This window comes from Notolepis coatsorum (genome assembly GCF_963971535.1).
Source record: "Notolepis coatsorum genome assembly, chromosome: 4".
NCBI lineage: Eukaryota > Metazoa > Chordata > Actinopteri > Aulopiformes > Paralepididae > Notolepis > Notolepis coatsorum.
The window spans coordinates 119,898,200-119,923,995 of NC_140168.1; the positions used below are offsets into that span (position 1 = coordinate 119,898,200).

The window sequence follows — 25,796 nt, forward strand, 5'->3', positions numbered from 1 at the left end:
GTACTCATTTATATATTTTATACTCAGTTTAATCACCTGTACATTGTATATTACTATTGCATTTTACGGTTACATTTGCACTCTGGTTGGATGCCAAAACCTATTAAGCCGTACTGTACTTATACTGTATAATGAATGACGATACATTTTAATCTATAAATCATAATAGTGATTTCTACTCCTGTGACTTAAAACACTGACCAGCACGACTCCGACGTACATCCCAGAGGAGGCCCGACCAGGCAGGGGGCCGCAGTAGCGCACCTCTCCCGCGTGGACGCCGTCCTCCAGGGGGAAACACACCCGCTGGCCCACCTGGAGCGGCGGGGGCGACGCCGGGCCTCGGACCAGGACCGGGACGTGAAGCGCGATGGGGGAGGACTCGGCGGCCGGTTGAGACGGGTGATGGTGGTGGAAACTGCTGCGCACGTTGTGCAGTTGTTGCTGCTGCTGCTGTTGAGGGTGGCTGTTGTTGCCGTTATGGTTGCCGTTGTGGTCGCGGGCTCGGTCGAGGTCGTCTCCGCGCGACCAACGTCGCACTCTGATCTGACTCGCCGGCACGAAGAGGGCGGAGGCTTCAGGACAATTGAAGAGCTGTTGACCTTTATAGGAGCCGTTACTCACCCCCCTGCCAACCGCTGAGCCCTGGGAGAGAGAGACAGAGACAGAGACAGAGAGACAGAGAGAGAGACAGACGGAGAGAGAGAAACAGAGAGAGAGACAGAGAGAGACAGAGAGAGAGAAGAAGAAGGAGTCTTTAATTGTCATGCAGATGAACACACGTGAGATGGGCGACACACTGGAACACACACACACACACATGAGATGGGCGACACACTGGAACACACACACACACATGATGGGTGACACACACACAGATGTCTCTTTGCACTTTTCCCATCCCGTCTTTGGCTCCCGGGGCCCAATCCAAGTGGTCCTATCCGTCTTCATCACTGTTCTGCATGTTTTTCCATTGGGATTTATCTCATCGGGAGGGGAAACCCTTGCGAGCACGGGGAGAACCTGCAAACTCCACGCAGAAAGGCCCGGGAGATACCCCACCTGGGTACCTGGCAACCCAGCAACCTGGTCGCCTGTTATTTTTCTACAACGGAGTTCGGCGATTTGCGAATCTGATTGGCCAGTGTCATTTCTGGTCATGTGACATGTACGCCCAATCGTGAGACCGCAAGTTTCTACACTGGTTAGGCTTAGGCGCTCGTTCGAAGTCGGTTAAGGTTAGAGTTTGTCTTAGAGCATGGCGATAGAACGCCTGCCCTGATTCCGACGGTTAAGCTTAGGCACTCTTTCGAAGTTGGTTAAGGTTAGAGTTTGTCTTAGAGCATGGCAATAGAATGCCAGGTGCTTTGCAGGCTGTTCGACGCGGAAATGGGCAAAGACACAGCTCGTCACGCTATTGGGCGCACATGTCACATGACCAGAAACGTCAGTGGCCAATCAGATTCGCAAATCGCCGAACTCCGTTGTAGAAAATATAGACGCAACCTGGTCCCCAAGCGGGAATCGAACCCAGGACCTTCTCGCTGTGAGGCAACAGTGTTAACACTACACCCCCCTGCCATCTACAGAGAGACAGAGAGAGAGCATGAATGGATGGATGAAATGATGGAGCTCCTCTCTCAGCTGCTGAATGGTGCAGAACTCAAGTCAGCCTGGCCAGAGTAATCTCTCTAAACTCAGTAAAAGTCCAGCTCCAGGAGCGATAAGCTTTCTCTCAGCTGCTGGACCAGTTTGGAGGGTGTTGAAGGAGTGTGGATGGATGGACTGGCTGGTGCTCTTGGTTCCGGCATCTCTGGGTTCACTGTGTGGTTGGAGGGAGTTGGAGGGGCTACAGTCAGAAGGGCTAGTTGCTGGTTTTGACTCTGGGATCTCTGTGTCTGTGTTCACCGTGTCCTCTTCCGTCTGTGTGTCGTTGCCGGCATGGGTATTGGGCTCTTCTTTCTCCACTTCCATTTTCATTTTTGGGAAAAGCTCTTGAAACATGTTGACATGTTGACATGCCTCATTCCCCTATACCAGGGGTCAGCAACCTTTACTATCAAAAGAGCCACTTTTCCCCCGTCCCACAAAATAAAATGCTCAGGGAGCCGCACAACCTATTTACCCTTAAAATGAAGATAACACAGTGTATAACGTTTTATATATCCCCAAGCATACCCCACATTTAGCATAAAACGCCTGACAATTGCATACCCAAAGTAATTTGCGATTTATTATACTTTATACTTATAGCACACAGTTTGTTGCATTAATGGGATTATAAAGCAACAAAAAGAAAATATTTGACTTTTTAATTGCTGTTTTTACCTGTTATAACAAAGGAAAACCTCAAACTCTTATGAAGAGGAGAAAAAATACTGGCTGTGTAGACCTATTTTTTTTATAAAACACAGAAGAGGAGACAAAACACTGGTGTCTGTAGACCGACTTTGAAATAAAACCCTGAACTATTCAGGTATATTTGAGTCCTTCCCTTATTTGTGGAACATTTATAAAATAAAAAGTAGTAAAACCCTGAACTATGCAGCTCTATTAGAGTCCTTCCCTTTCGTTGTTCGCAAATTTCACACCACATATCAGGCATACAGGTAAGCCTTTTGTTGACTAAATATCTTAGTTGATGAAATATCTTTTAATTTCAGTGTCACAGTATGACATTGATCGCCAAAATAAAAAAAAATAAAAAAAACCTATTTTTTTTTTAGCCAGGGAGCCGCAGCTGATTGGCTAAAGAGCCGCATGCGGCCTCGAGGCCGCAGGTTGCCGACCCCTGCCCTATACTAATAGTCCCTCTAGTGGTGTAGTAAGAGACTGTAATAACTGGGTTATCAGTGTCCAGGGTCTCATCGTGGCACATAGTGAGGCGGCCTCCTAATCTAATGCCTTCTTTCACTACGTGGTCATAGTGGTTACAGATCACCTGCTTCCAGGAGTTAATGTGTTCTGTGTGGAAGATGAGGTTATTTTTCACATTACAGACGGTATAGTCAGCAAACATTTAGAGTTAGCTGATTTTGACAGTTGGCTCCTTGTTACTGGTGTAGATCCTCTTCTCTTTGGATTTAAGTGTTGATCTTTGCCCTTTTGAATCTATGTATCTTTATGTTGCTATTTTTTTTTATATCTTATTATATATTTTTCTTCTTTGTTTTTATTCGAATTTGAAAGAGAGAGAGACACACAGAGAGAGAGCGAGAGAGTGAGAGAGACAGAGAGAGGGAGGGAGAGACCGACAGAGAGAGATACACACACACACACACACACACACACAGACACACAGAGAGAACAGAGAGAGAAGTGGTGACGATGATGGAACTGGACAATGAGAGGTTATTGGAGCAATAGCATCTTTAACTGGAAGTATGTTCTGTATAGTATAGTTAGTATAGCTAGGATAGCTGAGTATACATAGTATAACTGTATATTGTATAGGATATTGTATAGTAGTGTACATAGGACCCATTACCTTTAATTTGTAAGCCTAATGTTGTGAAGGATCAGATTAAACCGAATATATATATTTATTTATATATATATATTTAAATAGTATTTGTATATCGTTTGATATCCCCTGTATATTCCTTGTACAATATGCACTGAATATCCCTTTAGTCTACTAAACAGCCCATAATAGTTTCATTCTACCATTGGACGAGAACCTGGCGCCATCAGCCATACCCCTAGGTTCAAGTTCAATCGTGCCGCCCAACATGTCGTGGCAAGCCCCGGTTCCGCGTAGGAATACGTCTGGCGAAATACGAATGGTACTATTTGTTCATAGCGCATATATATATGGCGCAAGTAAAGTAGAACTTCCTTTTTTTAGTCCAGTTCTTTACCCTCCAACAGAGTAACAGACGCGAAGCCTCACCCACGACGCACGTGTGGTGTAGTAAGGCCTACTTGGCCTCAGAATAGGCATTGAGATATCGTGTGGATTAATAGTTGAATAGTCATAGTTTGGCACTATACCGTCGAGTTGGACATATTCTATTAAGCTAATAATAGTCTATTTATGTATGGTGCATCGTGTCGGTTAGAGTTATAAAGTTATCAGTACCCCCATCGTTCCTGACGTTATCTGGACGCTTAACCAGGCTGGGCAGACCACTAGTGGTGCTTGCATCCGAGGAGCTCCGGGCCAGGGCGACTGGACCTGTATATTGGATTACTCTACCCGGACGACGGCGAGCCATCCACGGCTTGGATTATGCTTTGGGTGCTTTGATTATTCCATGGATAACGGCCAACACTGCGGAGTGTTGGAACTACCCCCCGGAGAGGACTCCAGGTGAGACGGCGCTCTACACCAGTGAGGTCGCCTCACGTCTCTCCGTTGTGGACCGGCAGCTACCGTCCACCAGAGGGTCCAGCTGTATTCGTCTGCGGACCGAGGTTCTGTGGGCACCGTGTTCAAGACTTTGAATTCTCCCAAGAAACCGTCGGCCAGATGGGATACCGCCAGCGGCTTCTCTAACCCCCCCCTCCTACTGTCTTACAACCAGCGGGACCCCCCCCCCCCCCTTAGTGTATCCAGCTATAATCATTTAGGTACCATCGCTATAGTTTCCTAGAGAACCAGGTTGTATACTTACTCCCTGCGTAACCAGAGATTGGACATTCAATGTTGATTTACCTACGAATACTCATTTGCCATACAAGTGCATTTCAAATCATAAGTGTAAACAAGTGAACGTTGTATATACCTTTTGCTATATTAAATATTCGATTTGTACATTTGTGTGGACTTCGTTTCATCAGGTGGGAAAGTGTTCATCATATTTATATCATGTACTGGATGGCCAGAAGTTAAAGTACAAGAGGTAGTGGTATTAAATACCATATCTAACAATACAGTCAGGGAATTGTACCCCTCAGTTACAATTGGTCCTTCGAGCCGGAGGGTAACTAGTGTAATATTAATATAGTGTTATTAATATTGAAATGGCCTATGATGAACACTCCACGAAACGGTCCTCCTAACCTAGAACGCCCGTGGCGCAGACGACAGCCACCTCAGTACTTAGAGGATCACACTGTCAGTCAACTACCTAGCCTTCGACAAACGGTAAACGCGGTAAAAGTAGAAAGTAAAATTATGTCTGACCTTAACGACCAGGTTTCCCCGACCACAGAGGCCCTAGTAGGTTCTAATGTAACTGACCAAGCTCACGGTGGGGACCAGGAGGGAGCTGACATGCCTTTACCCCCCGCCACTACCGAAGAAGTAGTCCCCGACCAGCCCCGGGAGGAAGACAACCCTACAGAGAGAGAACTCTGCACGGAAGAAGAGGAGGAGAGCGCCGAGGAAATAGAGCTCCAGGACTCCCCAACGAGTACCCCCAGGAGCGGCTCACGCAGGAGCGGCTCACCTCCACAACCGCCTTCCCCTCAGCCTGACAGCCTCTACCGAACGCGATCGACTTCAGGGTGAACGCGATCGTCTCCAAGCACAGGCGCTTAGCGAGCGCGAACAACTCCAAGCGCAACAACGGAGCGAAGAAGAGCGCACACGCCTGGAGATGAGACGCCTTCAGACGGAAGAGAATATGGCAAGAGACCGGGCCGACGCCCAGCGCGCCGCTGCCGGTGCCCAAAGAGAAGCAGATCTCACCAAGCGCGAAGTCGAGCGCGACAAGTTACAAGCGCAGCTAATGGAGCAGCTGATCCGCAAGGCAACACCCTCTCCCTCCGCCAGGGGTTCAAGGAACTCGTCGAGACAACAGTCAAGGGCAGCGTCTCCTCAACGAGCAAGCGACCCTGAACTTGACCAACAGACCGAGCCTATACCCCCCGCAGACCCCCTTCCCAGACCGGTCCAAGCGAGACCCAGCTACAAGGAAGGAGCGGCATACACTGCGGAGAAGCTAAATAAACGATTACAGGATCTGGAAGATCTGATAGAGGAAGAAGAGGGAGAGGAGGAGAACCAAGCCCGACGACAGCACAGTACTCCACCGGACCAGGAGGTCCAGTACAGCCCAGGCTATACCCCCGCGGCGCTGCGCTACGCTACAGACCCCCGACTCTATTCACGGGTGAGCACGACGCACGACCAGCCCCGAGGAATAGCACCTGGACCAGCGGGCCATGGTACCCTGTCAGTACCAGCCCACAGAGAGGCGCAAGAGGGGACTCGCCTAGGAGGTCTCTCCCCCAACGCTCGCCGATGTATCAGCCATCCACGGCGTCATACATTGCCACGCCGTCATTTCCCGACTTCGCCTATGAGAGTCGAGCACAGTACACGGAGCTCCGGATGTGCTTGGAGACAATGATGGTGGATGTCGCTGATGAACGCCACAAGTATACAATATTACTGAAGCACCTGAAAGTACCGCGAGCGCACAATATAGCGCTAGCCTATGCCACCTCTTCGACACCATACACAGCGGCCCTAGCGGCGCTGGACCAGAGATATGGACGTATATGGGATTACGTAATCCAAGAGATAAGGCATATTGATCGCCTACCCCCAGCCACAGACAATCGCTCATTAGACGACCTGTCAATCAAAGTGCAGTCCCTGGTAGGGATGCTGGGAGCGCAACGGGAAAAGGGCATGCATGAGCTATACGCCAACTCCAACGTCGAGAGGATTTTGGAGAAGCTGCCACCCGCAAGACAAGAGCGTTTTAGGCGGCAGAGAGACTACCGGGATCCTAACGGCCCCGAACCATCCCTCCTTGATCTAGCCGACTTCCTGGCGAGAGAAGTCAGCAGCTTACGACTGGATACATTCGGGCGGAGCACGCCAAGCTCCAGAGAGGGACCCAGGAGAATAAATGATGGAAGAAGATCGGTGACTGTCATGCACCAATCAGAGTCAGTACCGAGCAGTAAGAGTCACAGCACCCCCTCGAGAAAAGAGAAGTGGAAGATAGCGTGTCCCTACTGTGAGAAAGAACACTGGCTGTCACAATGTGACCTATTCACAAAGATGAATGCAGAAGAAGTGAGTCAATGGATAAAGTCCAACAGGCGCTGTTACCGATGTGCGCGGCCACACATGGCAGCCGAATGCCGCCTAAAGAAAAGGTGCAGTCGGTGCGACGGAGCCCATCTAGATATACTACACGAAAGTAACAGAAGACGGCCTCCACCTACACCATCGAGCGGCACCAAGGCAAGTGTCATGTACATTGACCCCGCCAGCAGCAGCGGCGCCCAAGTGCTCTTAAAGGTAGTCCGTGTGACATTGAGCTACCAAGATAAAGTCATGGACACTTACGCCGTCCTTGATGACGGGTCAGAGAAGACCCTTCTGCTCGCGTCCGCTGCGGCCCAGCTGGGACTGCGGGGGAGCAAGAACGAAATGACGATTCGGACAATAAGAAGAGATTTAAAGACGATAAAGGGCGAGAATGTCTCCTTCACTATCGCAGCAAGCGGGCAGCCAGAGCGACGGTATAAGATTACAAATGCTTTCACCAGCCAAGAAATAGGACTATCGCAGTACACCTACCCTATCGCCAAGTTGATGGATAAATATGTGCACCTGCGACAACTACCTATCCCGCTCATAGACGGCGCTACCCTGACCCTGCTGATAGGCTCCGACCATGCAGAACTCATAGTCCCGATTGACCGGGTCCATACAGGACCCCGAGGCTGTCCTGCAGTAGTCGAGACCCGCCTAGGGTGGACCCTACAAGGCCCCCTCGCTAAATCTCTCAACCGAACAGCAGCCACTAGCTGCCTCCACTCCAGAACGACAGAAGAAGACACCACTCTCCTGCAGCATGTCGAGAGGCTATGGACACTAGAGACAATGCCCTTTAAGAACGAAAAGAAAGATATTCGTTCTAAAGAAGACATTTACGCCATCAACCTACTCGAGCAAGGGACAAAGAGAGTCACAGTCGGCGGAGTGATGAGATACGCAACTCCACTCCTGAGGCGAGAGGGAATGCCCACCTTTCACGCAAAGAAAGACGCCACGGAGCGCTATCTATTGAACACAGAGCGGCGCCTAGCCAAAGACCCCGCTCAAGAGCGTGTGTACCGCGCTGAGATTGAGAAGCTAATCACAGCGGGACACGTAACAAAGATTGACATTAAAGAGGCCGATCAGACGACCGAATCATGGTACGTGCCGCATCACAAGGTCCATCACAACGGCAAGGATCGCATTGTGTTTAACTGCAGCTACCAGATCGGATCCCAAAATCTGAATAAAGAGCTCTTGCCCGGCCCCACACTCGGCCCCTCCCTACTAGGCGTGCTACTGCGCTTCCGCCAGGACAAGGTGGCTATCAGCGGGGATATCAAAGGGATGTTCTTGCAGGTGAGACTAGTAGAGGAGGACAAGCCCCTGCTGCGGTTCCTATGGAGAGAGAGGATCGGAGATGAGAACCCAGCCATCTACCAGTGGGAAGTACTCCCCTTCGGAACCACATGCAGCCCGTGCTGTGCTACATTTGCACTACAGAAACACGTTGCAGAGGACCCAGCAGCAGATGAAGAGGTCCAACACAGTGTGAAGAACAGCTTCTACGTGGACAACTGTCTACAAAGCGTTTCAAATCAAGAAGAAGCCGAGGCTCTCCTAATCAAGCTACGCGCCTCCCTGATCAAAGGCGGCTTTGATCTCAGGCAGTGGGCCAGCAGTGACCCGCACGTATTGCGCAGCCTCTCCCCCGCGGACAAGGCTGCCAGCAGCGAGACCTGGATGGCGACCATCCCAGGAGAAGCCCAAGAAATGACACTAGGACTAGTCTGGCGCTTCAAAACAGACTCGCTCCACTATAGACACAAACCCTTGGCTCCAGAGCAGGGAAGGTCGACGGCGATACCGACCACCAGACGGAGTGTGTACAGAACACTCGCCAGACAATATGACCCGTTGGGATGTATTCTACCTTACACCACCAGGGCAAAGATGATTGTACGAGCACTATGGGACAAGGACCAGGGCTGGGACGACCCAATACCCGCACACCTTGCCTCAACATGGAGAGAGTGGGAGACGGAACTCCGCTCACTCCCAGGCGTCAATATACGCCGCAGCTACTTCCCATCCACAGTGAGGCCAGAGACATGCGAGATTGATCTACACGTCTTCAGCGACGCCTCCGAAGTAGCCTATGGATCGGTGGCCTACTTGCGTGCCCAAGAGAAGGGAGGAAAGATACACACTGCTTTCATCCTGGCCCGCTCAAGAATAGCCCCACGAAAGCAACAATCTATCCCGCGTCTAGAGCTCTGCGCAGCCCTAGCAGGAGCGCATCTAGCCACGTTAATCCAACGTGAACTGACCATTCCGGTGCACAGAACAATCTTGTGGTCAGATTCCACGACAGTACTCACATGGATCAAGTCTGATTCATGCAGATACAAAGTCTTCGTGGGAGTCAGAGTCACCGAGATTCAAGAGTTAACAGAAGCAGCGAGCTGGCGGTATGTGGACACCAAACACAACCCAGCTGACGTCATCACCCGGGGAATGTCTCTGGATGACCTCACCCGTCGCAACATCTACAGTGACGGACCAGAATTCCTCAAGCTCCCGGAAGGAGAGTGGCCTACGCCCACCCCACGGGAAGCAAGTAACGAGGAGGCTGAGAACAAGAAACCTATGTTCTGTGGACTGAGCACAGTCGCCTCCACAGACCCCAACATAGATGACTGCATTACCCTAGAGAGTGCGCAGCAGAGGACATTCCTGTGGCACCACCCAGAGATTCAGTCCACCACTGACATGTCAGCAGCTGACTACGAAGAAGCAGAACTTCTTCTACTACAACGAGCTCAGAGAGACTCGTTCCCCGATGAGCTAGACTGTCTACAGGGAGGAAAGCCCGTCCCATCAGACAGCAGACTGCTCCACCTGGCACCCGAGAGTGACGCCCATAATCTCATCAGAGTGGGTGGTCGCCTGCGGAGAGCCCCCGATCTACCGGATGACATTAAGTACCCGATAGTCTTGAACAGCCGACACAAGGTCACAGAGCTGATCATAAAGAAATACGACGAGGATGTACACCACGCAGGAGCAGAGAGAGTCTTTGCGGAGATCAGACGTCGCTATTGGATACTTCAAGGGAGAGAAGCGGTGCGACGCTTCCAGCGAACCTGTCTAGACTGCCAAAAGTGGCGCGCGCAGCCCAGCATACCACGGATGGCTGACATACCTCCCTGTCGCCTCCGACTCCGCGACAAGCCATTCCACTCCACAGGCATGGACTGCTTTGGCCCGTTGTATATAAAGAGAGGAAGAGGAACCGAGAAGCGGTGGGGTATTGTATTCAAATGCATGACCACCAGAGCGATACATATCGAGCTCCTTCCGACCATGAGCACAGACTCATTCCTTATGGCCTTCCGAAGATTCACATCACGGAAAGGAAAACCGTCTACATTGTTGTCTGATCACGGGACAAACTTCAAAGGCGGAGAAAGAGAGCTGAGAGAGAGCTTCCAAGCTATGGGCCCAGAACTTAAGACCCACCTCGCTCCATCCCAGATTGACTTCCAGTTTAATCCCCCGAACGCACCCCACTTCGGTGGAACCTGGGCACGAGAAGTACGTTCTATAAAGACAGCCCTGTACGCCGTGCTTGGGGCCCAGACTGTGGCGGAGGAAGTCCTAATGACAGTCCTCACGGAGATCGAGGGAGTATTGAACTCAAAGCCCCTCGGTTACGTCTCCAGTGATGTAGCAGATGTCGACCCAGTTACCCCCAACACACTCTTAATGGGGCGGCTGGACCCCGCGCTACCCCAGACAATGTACAGGCCTGAAGAAGCGAACGGCCGAAGAATGTGGAGGTACAGTCAAGTACTAGCTGACAAGTTTTGGAGCAGCTTCCTACTCCACTACCTACCGTCTCTACAGACCCGCCAGAAGTGGGTAAAAGACAGAGACAATTTGACAGAAGGAACAGTCGTCATGATTATCGACCAGTCACTACCCAGAGCTATGTGGCCGGCTGGCCGCGTAAGCAAAGTGATCACCGGTGCCGATGGCAAGGTCCGAGCAGCTGAAGTACTCGTCCAAGGGCGCACTTACACACGACCCGTGGCGAGGCTAATAGAACTGCCCCGACTCCCAGACACTATCGATGATGACCATGACCCCATGACTTTGTGAGTTGACTGACCCTTACAGCGGACCTTGAGTGGTAGACAGTGCGGTTAATCTGTCTCTGCTTAGCTAATTAGGTGGGACTAATTAGGGGGAGGCTGTTGTGAAGGATCAGATTAAACCGAATATATATATTTATTTATATATATATATTTAAATAGTATTTGTATATCGTTTTATATCCCCTGTATATTCCTTGTACAATATGCACTGAATATCCCTTTAGTCTACTAAACAGCCCATAATAGTTTCATTCTACCATTGGACGAGAACCTGGCGCCATCAGCCATACCCCTAGGTTCAAGTTCAATCGTGCCGCCCAACATGTCGTGGCAAGCCCCGGTTCCGCGTAGGAATACGTCTGGCGAAATACGAATGGTACTATTTGTTCATAGCGCATATATATATGGCGCAAGTAAAGTAGAACTTCCTTTTTTTAGTCCAGTTCTTTACCCTCCAACAGAGTAACAGACGCGAAGCCTCACCCACGACGCACGTGTGGTGTAGTAAGGCCTACTTGGCCTCAGAATAGGCATTGAGATATCGTGTGGATTAATAGTTGAATAGTCATAGTTTGGCACTATACCGTCGAGTTGGACGTATTCTATTAAGCTAATAATAGTCTATTTATGTATGGTGCATCGTGTCGGTTAGAGTTATAAAGTTATCAGTACCCCCATCGTTCCTGACGTTATCTTGACGCTTAACCAGGCTGGGCAGACCACTAGTGGTGCTTGCATCCGAGGAGCTCCGGGCCAGGGCGACTGGACCTGTATATTGGATTACTCTACCCGGACGACGGCGAGCCTTCCACGGCTTGGATTATGCTTTGGGTGCTTTGATTATTCCATGGATAACGGCCAACACTGCGGAGTGTTGGAACTACCCCCCGGAGAGGACTCCAGGTGAGACGGCGCTCTACACCAGTGAGGTCGCCTCACGTCTCTCCGTTGTGGACCGGCAGCTACCGTCCACCAGAGGGTCCAGCTGTATTCGTCTGCGGACCGAGGTTCTGTGGGCACCGTGTTCAAGACTTTGAATTCTCCCAAGAAACCGTCGACCAGATGGGATACCGCCAGCGGCTTCTCTAACCCCCCCCCCTCCTACTGTCTTACAACCAGCGGGACCCCCCCCCCCCCTTAGTGTATCCAGCTATAATCATTTAGGTACCATCGCTATAGTTTCCTAGAGAACCAGGTTGTATACTTACTCCCTGCGTAACCAGAGATTGGACATTCAATGTTGATTTACCTACGAATACTCATTTGCCATACAAGTGCATTTCAAATCATAAGTGTAAACAAGTGAACGTTGTATATACCTTTTGCTATATTAAATATTCGATTTGTACATTTGTGTGGACTTCGTTTCATCAGGTGGGAAAGTGTTCATCATATTTATATCATGTACTGGATGGCCAGAAGTTAAAGTACAAGAGGTAGTGGTATTAAATACCATATCTAACAATACAGTCAGGGAATTGTACCCCTCAGTTACACCTAACATTGTATTGTATTTTATCTTAGTACTTTTTATCATGTCTATTTTATTATCTATTCTATTATATTGTATTTTTTGCACAATCGAAGGTGGGCATGGCCACCTTCATTTCACTATGTCTTGTGTATGTGTGTGATGAATAAACCTCTTGAATCTTGAAAGTGATGTTCAGTGTTGATCTTTGAACACGGGGGAGAATGACGGCATACTTGTTTACATGGAAGGAGAATGGAGAGTGAAGTGTGCCAGTTTGTTGTAAATACTTTTATATTTAATTCTAGATTGTATATATACATATATGTATCCTATTTATAAAAAGAAAACAATGGAGGTGGTCATAATAATGATTTCCTCACTAGGCGGACATCCGTCAAGAGTGATCACCTTGAGCTGGACACCAAACAGCACAGCGCTGCTCCTTGTTCTGGCCAGAGGCCCGCGGTATCGTAGCTCCGCCTCCACCAGCTCGTCCGGTTGGCCCATCTGGACCCACAGGGGCGTGTACAGGGGCAAGGCGGCCAATCGCTCCAGCTTTGCGGGGTTACCTTAAAACAATGGTAGTTCAAGTGTGTGGACGGTTTTGCGTGAGTGATTCATAAAGTGATGTACATTCATGATGATGATGATGACAGTGTTTGTAATTACTTAGCAGTTGGAAGCGAGTCTCCAGGTCAGATACAGGCTCCAATAGGCCACTGAGATGACTGGGGATTTCGATAAGGAACTGCTTCTCCATCTTCACCATCATACCATTGTCTAGCACCTGTGGGGAGAGTCAAATTGCGCTTATTTAACAAAACAGGCTCATCACAAAGTGGGTTTAAAGAGAGCAACAAAGGACACACGCTATTATACAATGAGAGAGGGTAGGGTAGGTGTGAGCATGAGCACTGGAGAGAGAGAGAGAGAGAGAGAGAGAGAGAGAGAGAGAGAGAGAGACCTTCACCCATAGCTGGTCCCCCCTGATCTTTCCATGCTCCTGGTCTTGGCAGATATGACCCCGCTGTAGCCTGATGGTCCCATCCAAGTGGTCCTGAAGATTTATGTCGGTTGCTATCAAGTACACCTTTGGGGGACGGCGCCTCTTGGCTTGTTCTTGTGCCCCTGACATTGTATGTATGTGTGTCACAGAGACGAGGAGGTGAGGAGTCAAACCTCACTTCTCTAGGGGGAGACAGTATCATTTAATTGGATTGATTGATTGATAACTTTATTAACAGATTGCAGAATGGGTACAATACAGTACGGCTCAATACAAACAATTGTTAAGGGGATGCAGACCAGAGAAAGACTTCCGTCTTGTTTACATCAGGGTCCCCCATTTTCAATTCATCAAGACATATGACATACATGATATGGAGATATACAGTACTGTTTCATCAAGACGACATGCAACTAAGACATACAAATATGCAGTACTGTTTAAGAGAAATATACACTCGAAGGGGAAGAACTTGTAACATGCAACTGACTCATAAATAATACTATTACGCGAACAGTGTTCATTCACCACACAATCACACACCACGCAGGCACCAAACAGAGCAACAGACCACCACACTTCCTAGCAGTCATCACCGTCTCTACAACGTCCTTCCTCGTTCATTAACGCAACAAAATGTGATTAGTTTGAGAAAACAATGACACGAGTTAACTTTAGTCCAAAACGCGACTTAAAGTTACATACCGGTACTTGTATCGTTGGAAAGTTTACACTTACCGACTTCAACTACTTTTGGCTCAGTAAACATCTCCAGACGCGTTTCAATAACAAATGCCCCAAAGCAGGAAGCAAATAAAGCAAATAAACTGACATCAATGAGAACCAATAGAAAGTTAGAGAAGTTTGTCAGGAAAATAATTTGAGCCATTCGGAACATGTCTGGGCGTTACTTCGACGGTATAAAGCTGGGAACGAGGTTACTTCGACGGGGAAATTCTACATGCAAAGACTTGTACTGCGTTTAGGAAACTGAAGCACACACCACATCGTGATAATGACAACAGTGCTTTATTAGGATTTTAGAATAGAAACGATTATGCCTATAACAATTCACACATTTCTTTACATTCACACGTCGTATGTGCCAAAACGTTTCATAAATACAATATTCTGACTTCTGAGAAAGTTTGAAAGATGGGGAGAATTTTTTTCCCCCACATACAATCAAAACATTCAAAGTTTTTATTCAATTCACTTATATATCTGGTAGGACTGACACCGGTTACATTAGTTTACAAACTTTACAGTAACAACATGAAAACATTAATTTGAAAGTGGCAGTGCAGTATCATTTCATGGCACTGGGCACTGCAAGACATGCCATTGGGTGGACGCTGTTATCCAAAGCGCCTCACAATGCACAAGTGCATACTGTACATTTTTAGTCTGTGTGGCCCCAGTGGGAATCAAACCCCCAACCCTGGCAGTGTTCGTGCCACCCGTGCTCTACCCCATTACACAGGGACAGCAGTGACGGATCCATCCTGTTGAAATATTTAAACACATGTACTGTAACCATTTACAGTACAGTATAGCACCAGTTATGTCAAACGTCCATTCGTGTTGTATTAGTGGAGGTATGAACCTCATCAACCCCTCAGCTGTGCCCTGGTTCCGTCTCAGCTCACGGTACCATCCCTTAAGTCCACACATCCCCTCATCTCAGCCCACAGTACTATCCCTTATGTCCACACATCCCCTCATCTTAGCCCACGGTACCATCCCTTAAGTGCACACATCCCCTTATCTCAGCTCACGGTACCATCCCTTAAAGGTCAACCTCCACGTTGTATTTTTGTTCAATAAACAATGTGGACTAGGCCAACAGTGGCTTTCATGAAGAAGGGGAAAAAAAGTATTGAAATTGACCCAGTTTTAGCGTTTTTATCAAACATTTTGTCTGCCCAACACAATCACCACGCACGTGCATATTTTAATCAATGGTTCATAACGTGCGTGTGTAATCGAAATTATCGTCACAACAGGTGCAGGACAACAGGGGGCTCACCAGGGGGCGCTGAGAGTCACACACAGCTAGTGGCAGGCAGAGAGCCTTGCTACCATAGATATATGCTTGCTACTACTAGCCGAATGGAAATGTATCTGTTTCACCTCACTATTGCTCCGTGATTATAGCCATCCATCCATCTCTAAAGCTAACCACTATTTGTAAAAGCCACAACCACGTTACCATATTTGTAATAATGTAAATCATTGTGTCGTTGTACACATATTGTGTTTATAACTTTAGTAGATAACATAGCTTAGCTTGGTAGCTATTGTGCTAACAACATATCCCGACATCCGGCTCGCTGGCCGGCATGAACGGCCGACCCAAAATGGTTCTCTCCTCTCTGTACACCCCGTCCCCACGGGTGCCCTGCCGGGGGGCCCATGGACGCGACGGCGGCGGCAGCCGTAGGGTGCTCGAGCCCGTAAAGGCTAGTGTTACACGATAGCTATGAGCTAACTAGCGCTGCGGGCTCCGGCGCCCTGCGGCCGCCGCTGTTGTCGAGTCCACAAGCTCCTCCGCGGGGACGGGGGCACACAAAGAGGAGAGAACCACCCGCAGGGACGGCGGGCTATAGGCTAACGTCAGTGAGTGTAGTGGTCCCGACTGCGTGTAGCAGGGACGGCGGAGATATAGGCTAACTGTGATGCACCGAGTGAGCCACCATTGATCTAGTACTATGACCCGGACGGACATAAGGCATACGTTTCCTGAAGTGACGTCACGGCCGTGCTAGGTGCTAGCGTCTGATAAGCTTTTAGATTCGGCTCATTAATATGCACCTGTTGTCCTGTTGTGACGTCGGCGTTTGATAAGCTTTTTTGATTCGCGCGTGCATGTTATTCGTGCGTGGACCTTTTTAACTCTTTCAGAGTGGCATTTCCGGTGTCAAATGGAAAAAAATAAATAATGAAATTATATACCAATGATGTAAACTACCCATAATTGATCAGTAGGGTTTAACCTGGAGGTTGGGCTTAATAATATAATAATTTAGGACCTGCTCCGAGGTCATCAATCGGCACACATGCGATGCATGCATGCAATTCGTATCTGCGATTAACCCATCCCGTCGTCCTTCCCCCCCAAGGGCAGCCGGGAGCAGACAGGCGTCAACGTGAGCCGCGCCAGGGGACCAATCCAAGTGCTCCTGTCCGTCTTCGTCAAGGACGCCACAGCGTTAGCGATCTATTGTTGTGCATGTTTTTCCATTGGGTTTATCTTATCGGGGGGGGAAACCCTTGGGAGCACGGGGAGAACATGCAAACTCCACACAGAAAGGCCTGGGAGATACCCCACCTGGGTAACTGGCATCATGGAAACCTGGTCCCCAAGCGGGAATCGAACCCTGGACCTTCTTGCTGTGAGGCGACAGTGTTAACCACTACACCACCGTGCCGCACACGGTGCCATCCCTTAAGTGCACACATCATCACATCCCCTTATCTCAGCTCACAGTACCATCCCTTAAGACTTAAGTGCACACATCATCACATCCCCTCATCTCAGCCCACAGTACCATCCCTTAAGTCCACACATCCCCTCATCTCCAAGTGTCCACTTGGTCCATTGTTTGATGGGGATGGATTTGATACGCGTCAAAACACGTGGATGTTCATGAGATACAGTGAACCAGATACAGAAACCAGATACCCATGGTTTCAACTGAATTATCCACGAGCAGGAAGATCTCCGAACACATTCTCAGTTCAACCGATGACGTCTCAGAGACGGTGTAGTGGTGGGTCCAGACCTCCGGCTTATAGGATCGAAACCCACCAGGAATACCCTCTGCTGTCTTTGTCTCCCCGCTGTCTCAATAAAGACCAAACAACAAGGGGAGTAGACTGTCCAAGGGGGACAAAAAGCTTCTGGCCTTCATGCATGACAAGTCAGGATTTGCTGTAGCGTCTTAATCCAAAAGATAAAGGTACCCCATTGTTATCATGTATCATGGTGTATAGATATGCTCTATGCTTAAGGGCAAAGTGTCCAGATCATGTTCAGTACATACCACTGACCTATATACTGTATACGGTACATACTACACACTCTTGACAGTGAATACTGTTCATGTACTAAGTGTACTGTACGCTGTAGCATGCCGTATGTAAAACATATCAACAGGCTACTGTACATAACTAGATCAAGCATACAATATTAGGTCCAAGCGGTGTAGAGTTCCTAGCATCATGTTGTTCTTTCCCAGGATTGGTTAATTTTACCATCACTCTACTTTTAAATTTCTTCCACACAATTTCTTCTTCTTATTATTTTATTTTGTATTTTCCCACTGTCTACTCGATTAAGACCTCCTGGCATTTTCAGTGTATTGCTCACTAAACCCCCTTTAATCCAGTATACTGAAAGGGCCTACAGATCCGCAAAGGGACTGTACTATACAGTTTTCGGACATGCCTGATGACTGGGAAAAAAAAACGATGCGTTGGATCCTCTGTGTGGAGTCGCCACAGGCGATAGGTCAGATGGTCTGTCATTCAGTAAGATCGTCGCCGTCGATTGGGCGGGGGGTTCAGAACTGAGGAGACGAGTGGTCGGTGTTGATGAAGTAGGTAGTGAGTTCTCCTTTGCCCTTGACGTTGACCACTCCTCTGAGAGTCACACTGTAGCCCAGTGTCTCCACCACCTGAGCAGTCTCCTCAGTCACCTGAGAGGAGAGAGACAGTACAATGATGATGATGATTATTATTAAGAATAATAATAATAACAATAACAATAACAATAACAATAATAATAATAATAATAATAATAATAATAATAATAATAATAATAATAATAATAATAATAATAATAATAAGTGAGTACCTCAGACGAAGAACCATAAGTCCGTTTTACGTTTTCAGAGGAACAAACTTTATTATCTAAAGATGGTAAGTTAGAGTATTGTGTTCACTAATAGTTAAAGACAGTAGAGGTTGAGTACTTTATTATCTACAGATGGTAAGTTAGTGTTGTTTTCACTCATAGTTATAGACTGTCGATGTTAAGTAGTTTCTTGTGATATATCACATTCATAATCCAAGTGATTTAGACTAACTTCACAACTGCAAATACATGGGCTGTCCAAAGACATGTGGTTCTTCAGTGCAAGGGTTCAATAAAAAAGAAATGTTTACAATATACAAAATACAAAAACATAATTATTAAAATATATCTGTCACCATTATTTCTACCATCACTATTACTTATTTGCTATTATTTCAGCAGACATGACCGGTTAGCCTTCGGGAGAGGTGTTGGACAATGTGTATGGCTAACTGGTCATGTCCGCTTCCATTCATTGTGCTAAGTTAGGCTAACATGCAGCCAGATAGCTTTCTACTGAACACACAGAGAGGAAACTGGTATCCATCTTCTTGTCTCTCTTTGGAGAAGACGGTAAGCTAATTTCCCCAAATGTTGGCGTGTTCCTTAATAAACACTGATAAAATATATATACCATTCAACCCCCAGCAACTGCCACTCTCTACCCCCCCCCCCCATCTCTCTCTCTAACCTGTATCTTGTCCAGGACTCCCGTACTGTCCATTCTGCTGGCCACGTTAACAGAGTTGCCCCAGATATCATACTGTGGTTTATGAGCACCTATCACCCCGGCAATCACCGGGCCGTGGTTTATTCCTACAGGCAAAAACAACAGGGGGGGATATGGAAAAGGTGGAGGGGTCAAGGATGTTTGGATGCAAAAATGTCCACTCTAGTGACCTATCTCAAGCTACGCCCTCTTTTCTTGATCCTCCAGTTACAATAGTTGCTTCCCAGTTCCAGTTAGCCCCCCCTGCCTACCCGCCCCCCCCACCGCCCCCACCCAGCAACCTCCAATGTACAGGTTCCCCCACCTACCCAACCTCCTCCAATGTACAGTTTCTTCGTCAAATGTATATACTCTCTTCTTTAGACTCTTTTTGTACTCACAAACAGTACTGTATTTGTAAATCTGGTATGTCATAAATGTATAGATGTAGCAGTACTGTCTATCTGTATGTCATGTATGTCATATATGTTATGATGAATTGAAAATGGGGGACCCTGATGTAAACAAGACTAAAGTCTTTCTCTGGTCTGCATCCCCTTAACAAGTGTGACTACGTGACTACGTGAGACTGCAATTCGAAACTGGCCCCTACAAATGTCCTAACCTAGTTGTACAGTAAATGACCAAGTAAGGCTTTGTCAATATTCCAATGTACAGTGTAAAATGTGTGTGTGTCCCCTTCCCAACCCCCCCCCCCCCCACCTCCAATGTACAGCCCTCACCCAACCCACCCAACCCCACCCCACCCAACCAACCTCCTCCAATGTACAGTTTCTATGCTAAATGTATATACACTCCTTTTCTGGACACTTTTGTATCACAAACAGTACTGTATTTGCAAATCTGATATGTCATAAATGTATAGATGTAGCAGTACTGTCTATCTGTATGTCATGTATGTCATATATGTTATGATGAATTGAAAACGGGGGACCCTGATGTAAACAAGACGAAAGTCTTTCTCTGGTCTGCATCCCCTTAACAATTGTATGTATTGAGCTGTACTGTACTGTACCCATTCTGCAATCTGTTAATAAACTTTTCAATCAATCAATCAATGAGCCGTACTATATTGTACCCATTCTGCAATCTGTTAATAAAATGTTCAATCAATCAATCAATGAATGAATGAAAACTTTATTTAACAGATTGCAGAATGGGTACAATACAGTACGGCTCAATACATACAATTATCCTCTCTGGAGGATAAAAAAAGGTGGCAGGGGAGCGAGTATTTCAGTAAAGAAAAACACAACTGTCAATTGTTTATGTCTCTGCACCTAATCACGTATTATTCATGTATTGCATGTGGTAAATACAAGTGATGCAAAATACAAAACCCTTAATGCCGTCAAACAGCGAACAGCAAAAGACCCCCCCCCCCCCCCGCTGGGTATTGCACTTTGTTTAATTGTTTTACTTTGGTCTGACGCATGGGTCTGAGTTGAGTGGAGATAGGGAGGAGGGGTTGCTATTTTGCGTTACTGTTATGGTTTGTAACCGACCCCAATCGCACAACACAAGACAGGTATGATGGTTTGCCAAGAAACAGATATTTATTGAGAGACAGGGAAAAAAGGGCACTGTCCCTTTAAGGGAGAACACAAATACAGGAATAACACAAGAGGGGAAAACTAGGTGCCTTTAAAAGGCGGGCAGGAAAAGGGAACACTAAGGGAAGGTTAATGAACGCTAGGGGAAACATTAAAGGAACGGAGGAACTAGAGACTAGGAGAAGTCGGGAAAAGGAGAGCTAGGGAAACAGGAGAACTGGGGACTAGGAGAACTAGGGACAAGGAACTAGGTGGAACTAGAAGGGGAGAACTTGGGACCAGGAACTAGGTGGAACTAGAAAGGGGAGAACTAGGGACAGAGGGGACTGAGGCCCGCGGAGGCGGGCTGGGGACAGGGAGGAACTGGGGACTGGTGGGAAAACATCTGGGCCGCTCTGCAGAACAGAGGAGAGGGTTAATATTCAAAAGGGAACAAACAGAGCAGATGCAGAACAGTCCAAAGTAACAAAGTAATAATATCTTCGTGTGACAAACACACAGGGGGAGATGTAATGTCCAAAAATACTATCAAGGTGAGAAACAAAAGAGGCATTACGCTGGGTGAGTGACATCACAATCAAAACTCACCCAGGCATATGCGTAATGGTACAGGAACAGCAGCGGGACGGGGGCAAGAGGCATTACGCTGGATGAGTGACATCACAATCAAAACTCACCCAGGCGTATGCGTAATGGTACAGGAAACGCAGCGGGACGGGGGCAAGGGGCATTACGCTGGATGAGTGACATCACAATCAAAACTCACCCAGGCGTATGCGTAATGGTACAGGAAACGCAGCGGGACGGGGGCAAGGGGCATTACGCTGGATGAGTGACATCACAATCAAAACTCACCCAGGCGTATGCGTAATGGTAAAGGGACAGCAGCGGGGCGAGGGCATCGCCACCGGGTGGCTGGCTGTCCGAGCCGAGGAACAGAGTGCTGGAACAGCGGCGGTGGCGAGGGTGTCGTCCACCGGGTAGCCGACTGTCGGAGCCGAGGAACAGAGTGCTGGAACAGCGGCGGTGGCGAGGGTGTCGTCCACCGGGTAGCCGCTGTCGGAGCCGAGGAACAGAGTGCTGGAACAGCGGCGGTGGCGAGGGTGTCGTCCACCGGGTAGCCGCTGTCGGAGCCGAGGAACAGAGTGCTGGAACAGCGGCGGTGGCGAGGGTGTCGTCCACCGGGTAGCCGCTGTCGGAGCCGAGGAACAGAGTGCTGGAACAGCGGCGGTGGCGAGGATGTCGTCCACCGGGTAGCCGCTGTCAAAGCCGAGGAACAGAGTGGCGCGCCACACCATGGTGTGCGCGTCGGAACCGAGAGACGCATCTGGTGCGTCTGCGTGGAGGAGTGTGCCAAGCACGAAGGTCTGGAAGATGCGCTCCTGCGCGCTGGTCTGGAGAGCGTGCCAAGCTCGAAGGTCTAGGAGATGCGCGTCTGCGCGCTGGTCGGGAGAGCGTGCCAAGCTCGAAGGTCTAGGAGATGCGCGTCTGCGCGCTGGTCGGGAGAGCGTGCCAAGCTCGAAGGTCTGGTAGATGCGCGTCTGCGCGCTGAGGTCTGGAGAGCGTGCCAAGCTCGAGGATCCTTGGAAGATGCGCGTTGCGCGCTGGAGACTGGAGAGCGTGCCAAGCCCTTGAAGATGCGCGTTGCGCGCTGGTGACTGGAGAGCGTGCCAAGCCCTTGCAGATGCGCGTTGCGCGCTGGTGACTGGAGAGCGTGCCAAGCCCGAGGGTCCGGGAGATGTGCGTTGGTCTAGATGTGCGTCAGGACGAACAGCTGCGCTGGGGTCTGCAGTGGAGCGCTGGGGTGCCTCCCGTGGAAGTACAGGGAGCGCAGAACAGTCTCCTCCACAGGCTACAGCGACAGCAGACGAAGGCTGGAGCAAAACATCTCAAGGCTGGAGAAATCCATATACAGCATTGGTAGACCAGAGGATCTCCCGAAAAAGTCTAGATGTTAGAGAATATGACTCAGCATGAATACAACACGACCCCACGCCGAAACGAGGGGAAGCGCCCTGGTATTTAAAGCCCACAGGGGAACTAATTAGCCTGCCACCACAGGTGCGAGAGGTAATTGATAATCGAACAGGTGTGGCCACTGAGAGTAAAGAACGAGAGGGTGGGGGCTAGAGAGAGTGAGTAGGGAATTCCTAACAGTAGGCTTAAAGAAGACAGAGAAAGTTGGTGAGCAGCGGACAAAACCTCACAGTACCCCCCCCTCAACGGGAGCCACCTGGCGACCCAAAACAAATACAGACAGAGTGGCAGGGGGCAAAACAAGACAAAAACAAAAGGTACTGGCCAAGCCAGCAGGGGAAGCCACCACAAGAGTGGGGCTAGCAAAAGAAACAGGGTCGCCGAGGGGTAACTAGGGTAGCAGAGGGGCAACAGGAGGAACTGGCCTAGAGGAAACCGGGCCTAGAGGAACCGGGTCAGGAGGAACTGGGTCCAGAGAACTAGTCTAGAGGAACTGGTCTAGAGAAACTGAGGGGCAAGCAGGGTAGCTAAGGGGCAACCAGAGGAGCTGAGGGGCAACTAGAGGAGCTGAGGGGTAACCAAGAGGAGCACCGGGAAAAGGGCTAGCAGAGGGAAGGTTAGCTGCCAGGGCACTGATAGCTACAGGGCCTATGCTAGCTGTACTGCTACATCAACATAGAGGCTGCGCAAGCTGCCGGACTAGGCTAGCAGAGGGAAAGGGTAGCTGCCAGGGCACTGATAGCTACAGGGCCTATGCTAGCTGTACTGCTACATTAACATAGAGGCTGCGCTAGCTGCCGAGCTAGGCTAGCAGAGGGAAAGGGTAGCTGCCAAGGCACTGATAGCTACAGGGCCTATGCTAGCTGTACTGCTACATCAACATAGAGGCTGCGCTAGCTGCCGAGCTAGGCTAGCAGGGGGAAAGGGTAGCTGCCAAGGCACTGATAGCTACAGGGCCTATGCCAGCTGTACTGCTACATAAACATAGAGGCTGCGCTAGCTGCCGGAGCTAGGCTGGCAGACAGGGCTGGACCAGCATGAGAGAACAAGCTAGCTGGAAGGACAGTCCTAGCTGTGTGAGATAAACTGACCTTGCTAGCTGAAAGGGCAGTCCTAGCAGTGGGAATACTGACCTTGCCAGCTGAAAGGGCAGTCCTAGCAGTGGGAAAAACTGACCTTGCTAGCTGAAAAGGCAGTCCTAGCAGTGGGAGCAAACTGACCATGCTAGCTGAAGGGGCAGTCCTAGCAGTGGGAGAGAAACTGACCTTGCTAGCTGAAAGGGCAGTCCTAGCAGTGGGAGATAAACTGACCTTGCTAGCTGAAAGGGCAGTCCTAGCAGTGGGAATACTGACCTTGCTAGCTGAAAGGGCAGTCCTAGCAGTGGGAGATGCTACACAAAAAAGTGGAGGCCATGCAGAGGGAATTGGGTTAGCTGCCTGGCATGGCTAGCTACAGGGCCCATGCCAGCAGCAAGGGCTGCATAAAACATAGAGGCTGTGCTAGCAGCCGGGGCTAAGCTAGCAGACTGGGGCTCTGCTGAGGGACTGGGTTAGCTGCCAGGGCAAGGCTAGCTACAGGGCCTATGCCAGCAGCAAGGGCTGCATAAACATAGAGGCTGTGCTAGCAGCCGGGGCAAGGCTAGCAGACAGGGGCCATGCTGGTAGTAGAGGCCTAACAAGCTGCAGGGGGGTCAAAACAGGGCTAAACGGGAAGCAAACAGGGGAGCTAACCGGGGAGACTAACAAGCTAAACAAGGGAGCTAAACAGGACTAACAAGGAAGCTAGAGGGAACAAGAAAAAAAAGGGCAAACTCAACATACACCGTCTGTGCTGGCTGGGGTCGTCGATTTGGTGGGGTCGTACTGTTATGGTTTGTAACCGACCCCAATCGCACAACACAAGACAGGTATGATGGTTTGCCAAGAAACAGATATTTATTGAGAGACAGGGAAAAAAGGGCACTGTCCCTTTAAGGGAGAACACAAATACAGGAATAACACAAGAGGGGAAAACTAGGTACCTTTAAAAGGCGGGCAGGAAAAGGGAACACTAAGGGAAGGTTAATGAACGCTAGGGGAAACATTAAAGGAACGGAGGAACTAGAGACTAGGAGAAGTCGGGAAAAGGAGAGCTAGGGAAACAGGAGAACTGGGGACTAGGAGAACTAGGGACAAGGAACTAGGTGGAACTAGAAGGGGAGAACTTGGGACCAGGAACTAGGTGGAACTAGAAAGGGGAGAACTAGGGACAGAGGGGACTGAGGCCCGCGGAGGCGGGCTGGGGACAGGGAGGAACTGGGGACTGGTGGGAAAACATCTGGGCCGCTCTGCAGAACAGAGGAGAGGGTTAATATTCAAAAGGGAACAAACAGAGCAGATGCAGAACAGTCCAAAGTAACAAAGTAATAATATCTTCGTGTGACAAACACACAGGGGGAGATGTAATGTCCAAAAATACTATCAAGGTGAGAAACAAAAGAGGCATTACGCTGGGTGAGTGACATCACAATCAAAACTCACCCAGGCATATGCGTAATGGTACAGGAACAGCAGCGGGACGGGGGCAAGAGGCATTACGCTGGATGAGTGACATCACAATCAAAACTCACCCAGGCGTATGCGTAATGGTACAGGAAACGCAGCGGGACGGGGGCAAGGGGCATTACGCTGGATGAGTGACATCACAATCAAAACTCACCCAGGCGTATGCGTAATGGTACAGGAAACGCAGCGGGACGGGGGCAAGGGGCATTACGCTGGATGAGTGACATCACAATCAAAACTCACCCAGGCGTATGCGTAATGGTACAGGAAACGCAGCGGGACGGGGGCAAGGGGCATTACGCTGGATGAGTGACATCACAATCAAAACTCACCCAGGCGTATGCGTAATGGTAAAGGGACAGCAGCGGGGCGAGGGCATCGCCACCGGGTGGCTGGCTGTCCGAGCCGAGGAACAGAGTGCTGGAACAGCGGCGGTGGCGAGGGTGTCGTCCACCGGGTAGCCGACTGTCGGAGCCGAGGAACAGAGTGCTGGAACAGCGGCGGTGGCGAGGGTGTCGTCCACCGGGTAGCCGCTGTCGGAGCCGA

General features: G+C 49.2%; 2 protein-coding genes across 3 annotated transcripts in view; both read right to left on the reverse strand.

Annotated features, from left to right (window-relative positions):
* Positions 1-14,364, reverse strand: part of cyld3 (cylindromatosis (turban tumor syndrome) 3) — a 49,441-nt gene extending 35,077 nt beyond the window's left edge. Inside the window, exons 1-5 of one of the 2 annotated variants that reach the window (XM_084313489.1) lie at positions 14,328-14,364; positions 13,554-13,771; positions 13,253-13,370; positions 12,992-13,152; positions 202-645 (exon numbers count right to left, since the gene is read on the reverse strand). In XM_084313489.1, the coding sequence (XP_084169615.1) occupies positions 202-645; positions 12,992-13,152; positions 13,253-13,370; positions 13,554-13,718 (888 nt within the window). In that variant the 5' untranslated portion in view covers positions 13,719-13,771; positions 14,328-14,364. Of the gene's footprint in view, positions 1-201; positions 646-12,991; positions 13,153-13,252; positions 13,371-13,547; positions 13,772-14,327 lie in introns of both variants that reach the window. The other variant, XM_084313488.1, reaches the window with a different exon arrangement.
* Positions 14,365-16,430: 2,066 nt separating this feature from the next.
* The window catches only part of LOC311227849 (adenylate cyclase type 4), a 165,496-nt gene continuing 156,130 nt past the window's right edge, over positions 16,431-25,796 (reverse strand). Inside the window, exons 22-23 of the mRNA XM_084313690.1 lie at positions 19,139-19,263; positions 16,431-18,289 (exon numbers count right to left, since the gene is read on the reverse strand). Of these exons, the coding sequence (XP_084169816.1) occupies positions 18,155-18,289; positions 19,139-19,263 (260 nt within the window). The 3' untranslated portion in view covers positions 16,431-18,154. The remainder of the gene's footprint in view (positions 18,290-19,138; positions 19,264-25,796) is intronic.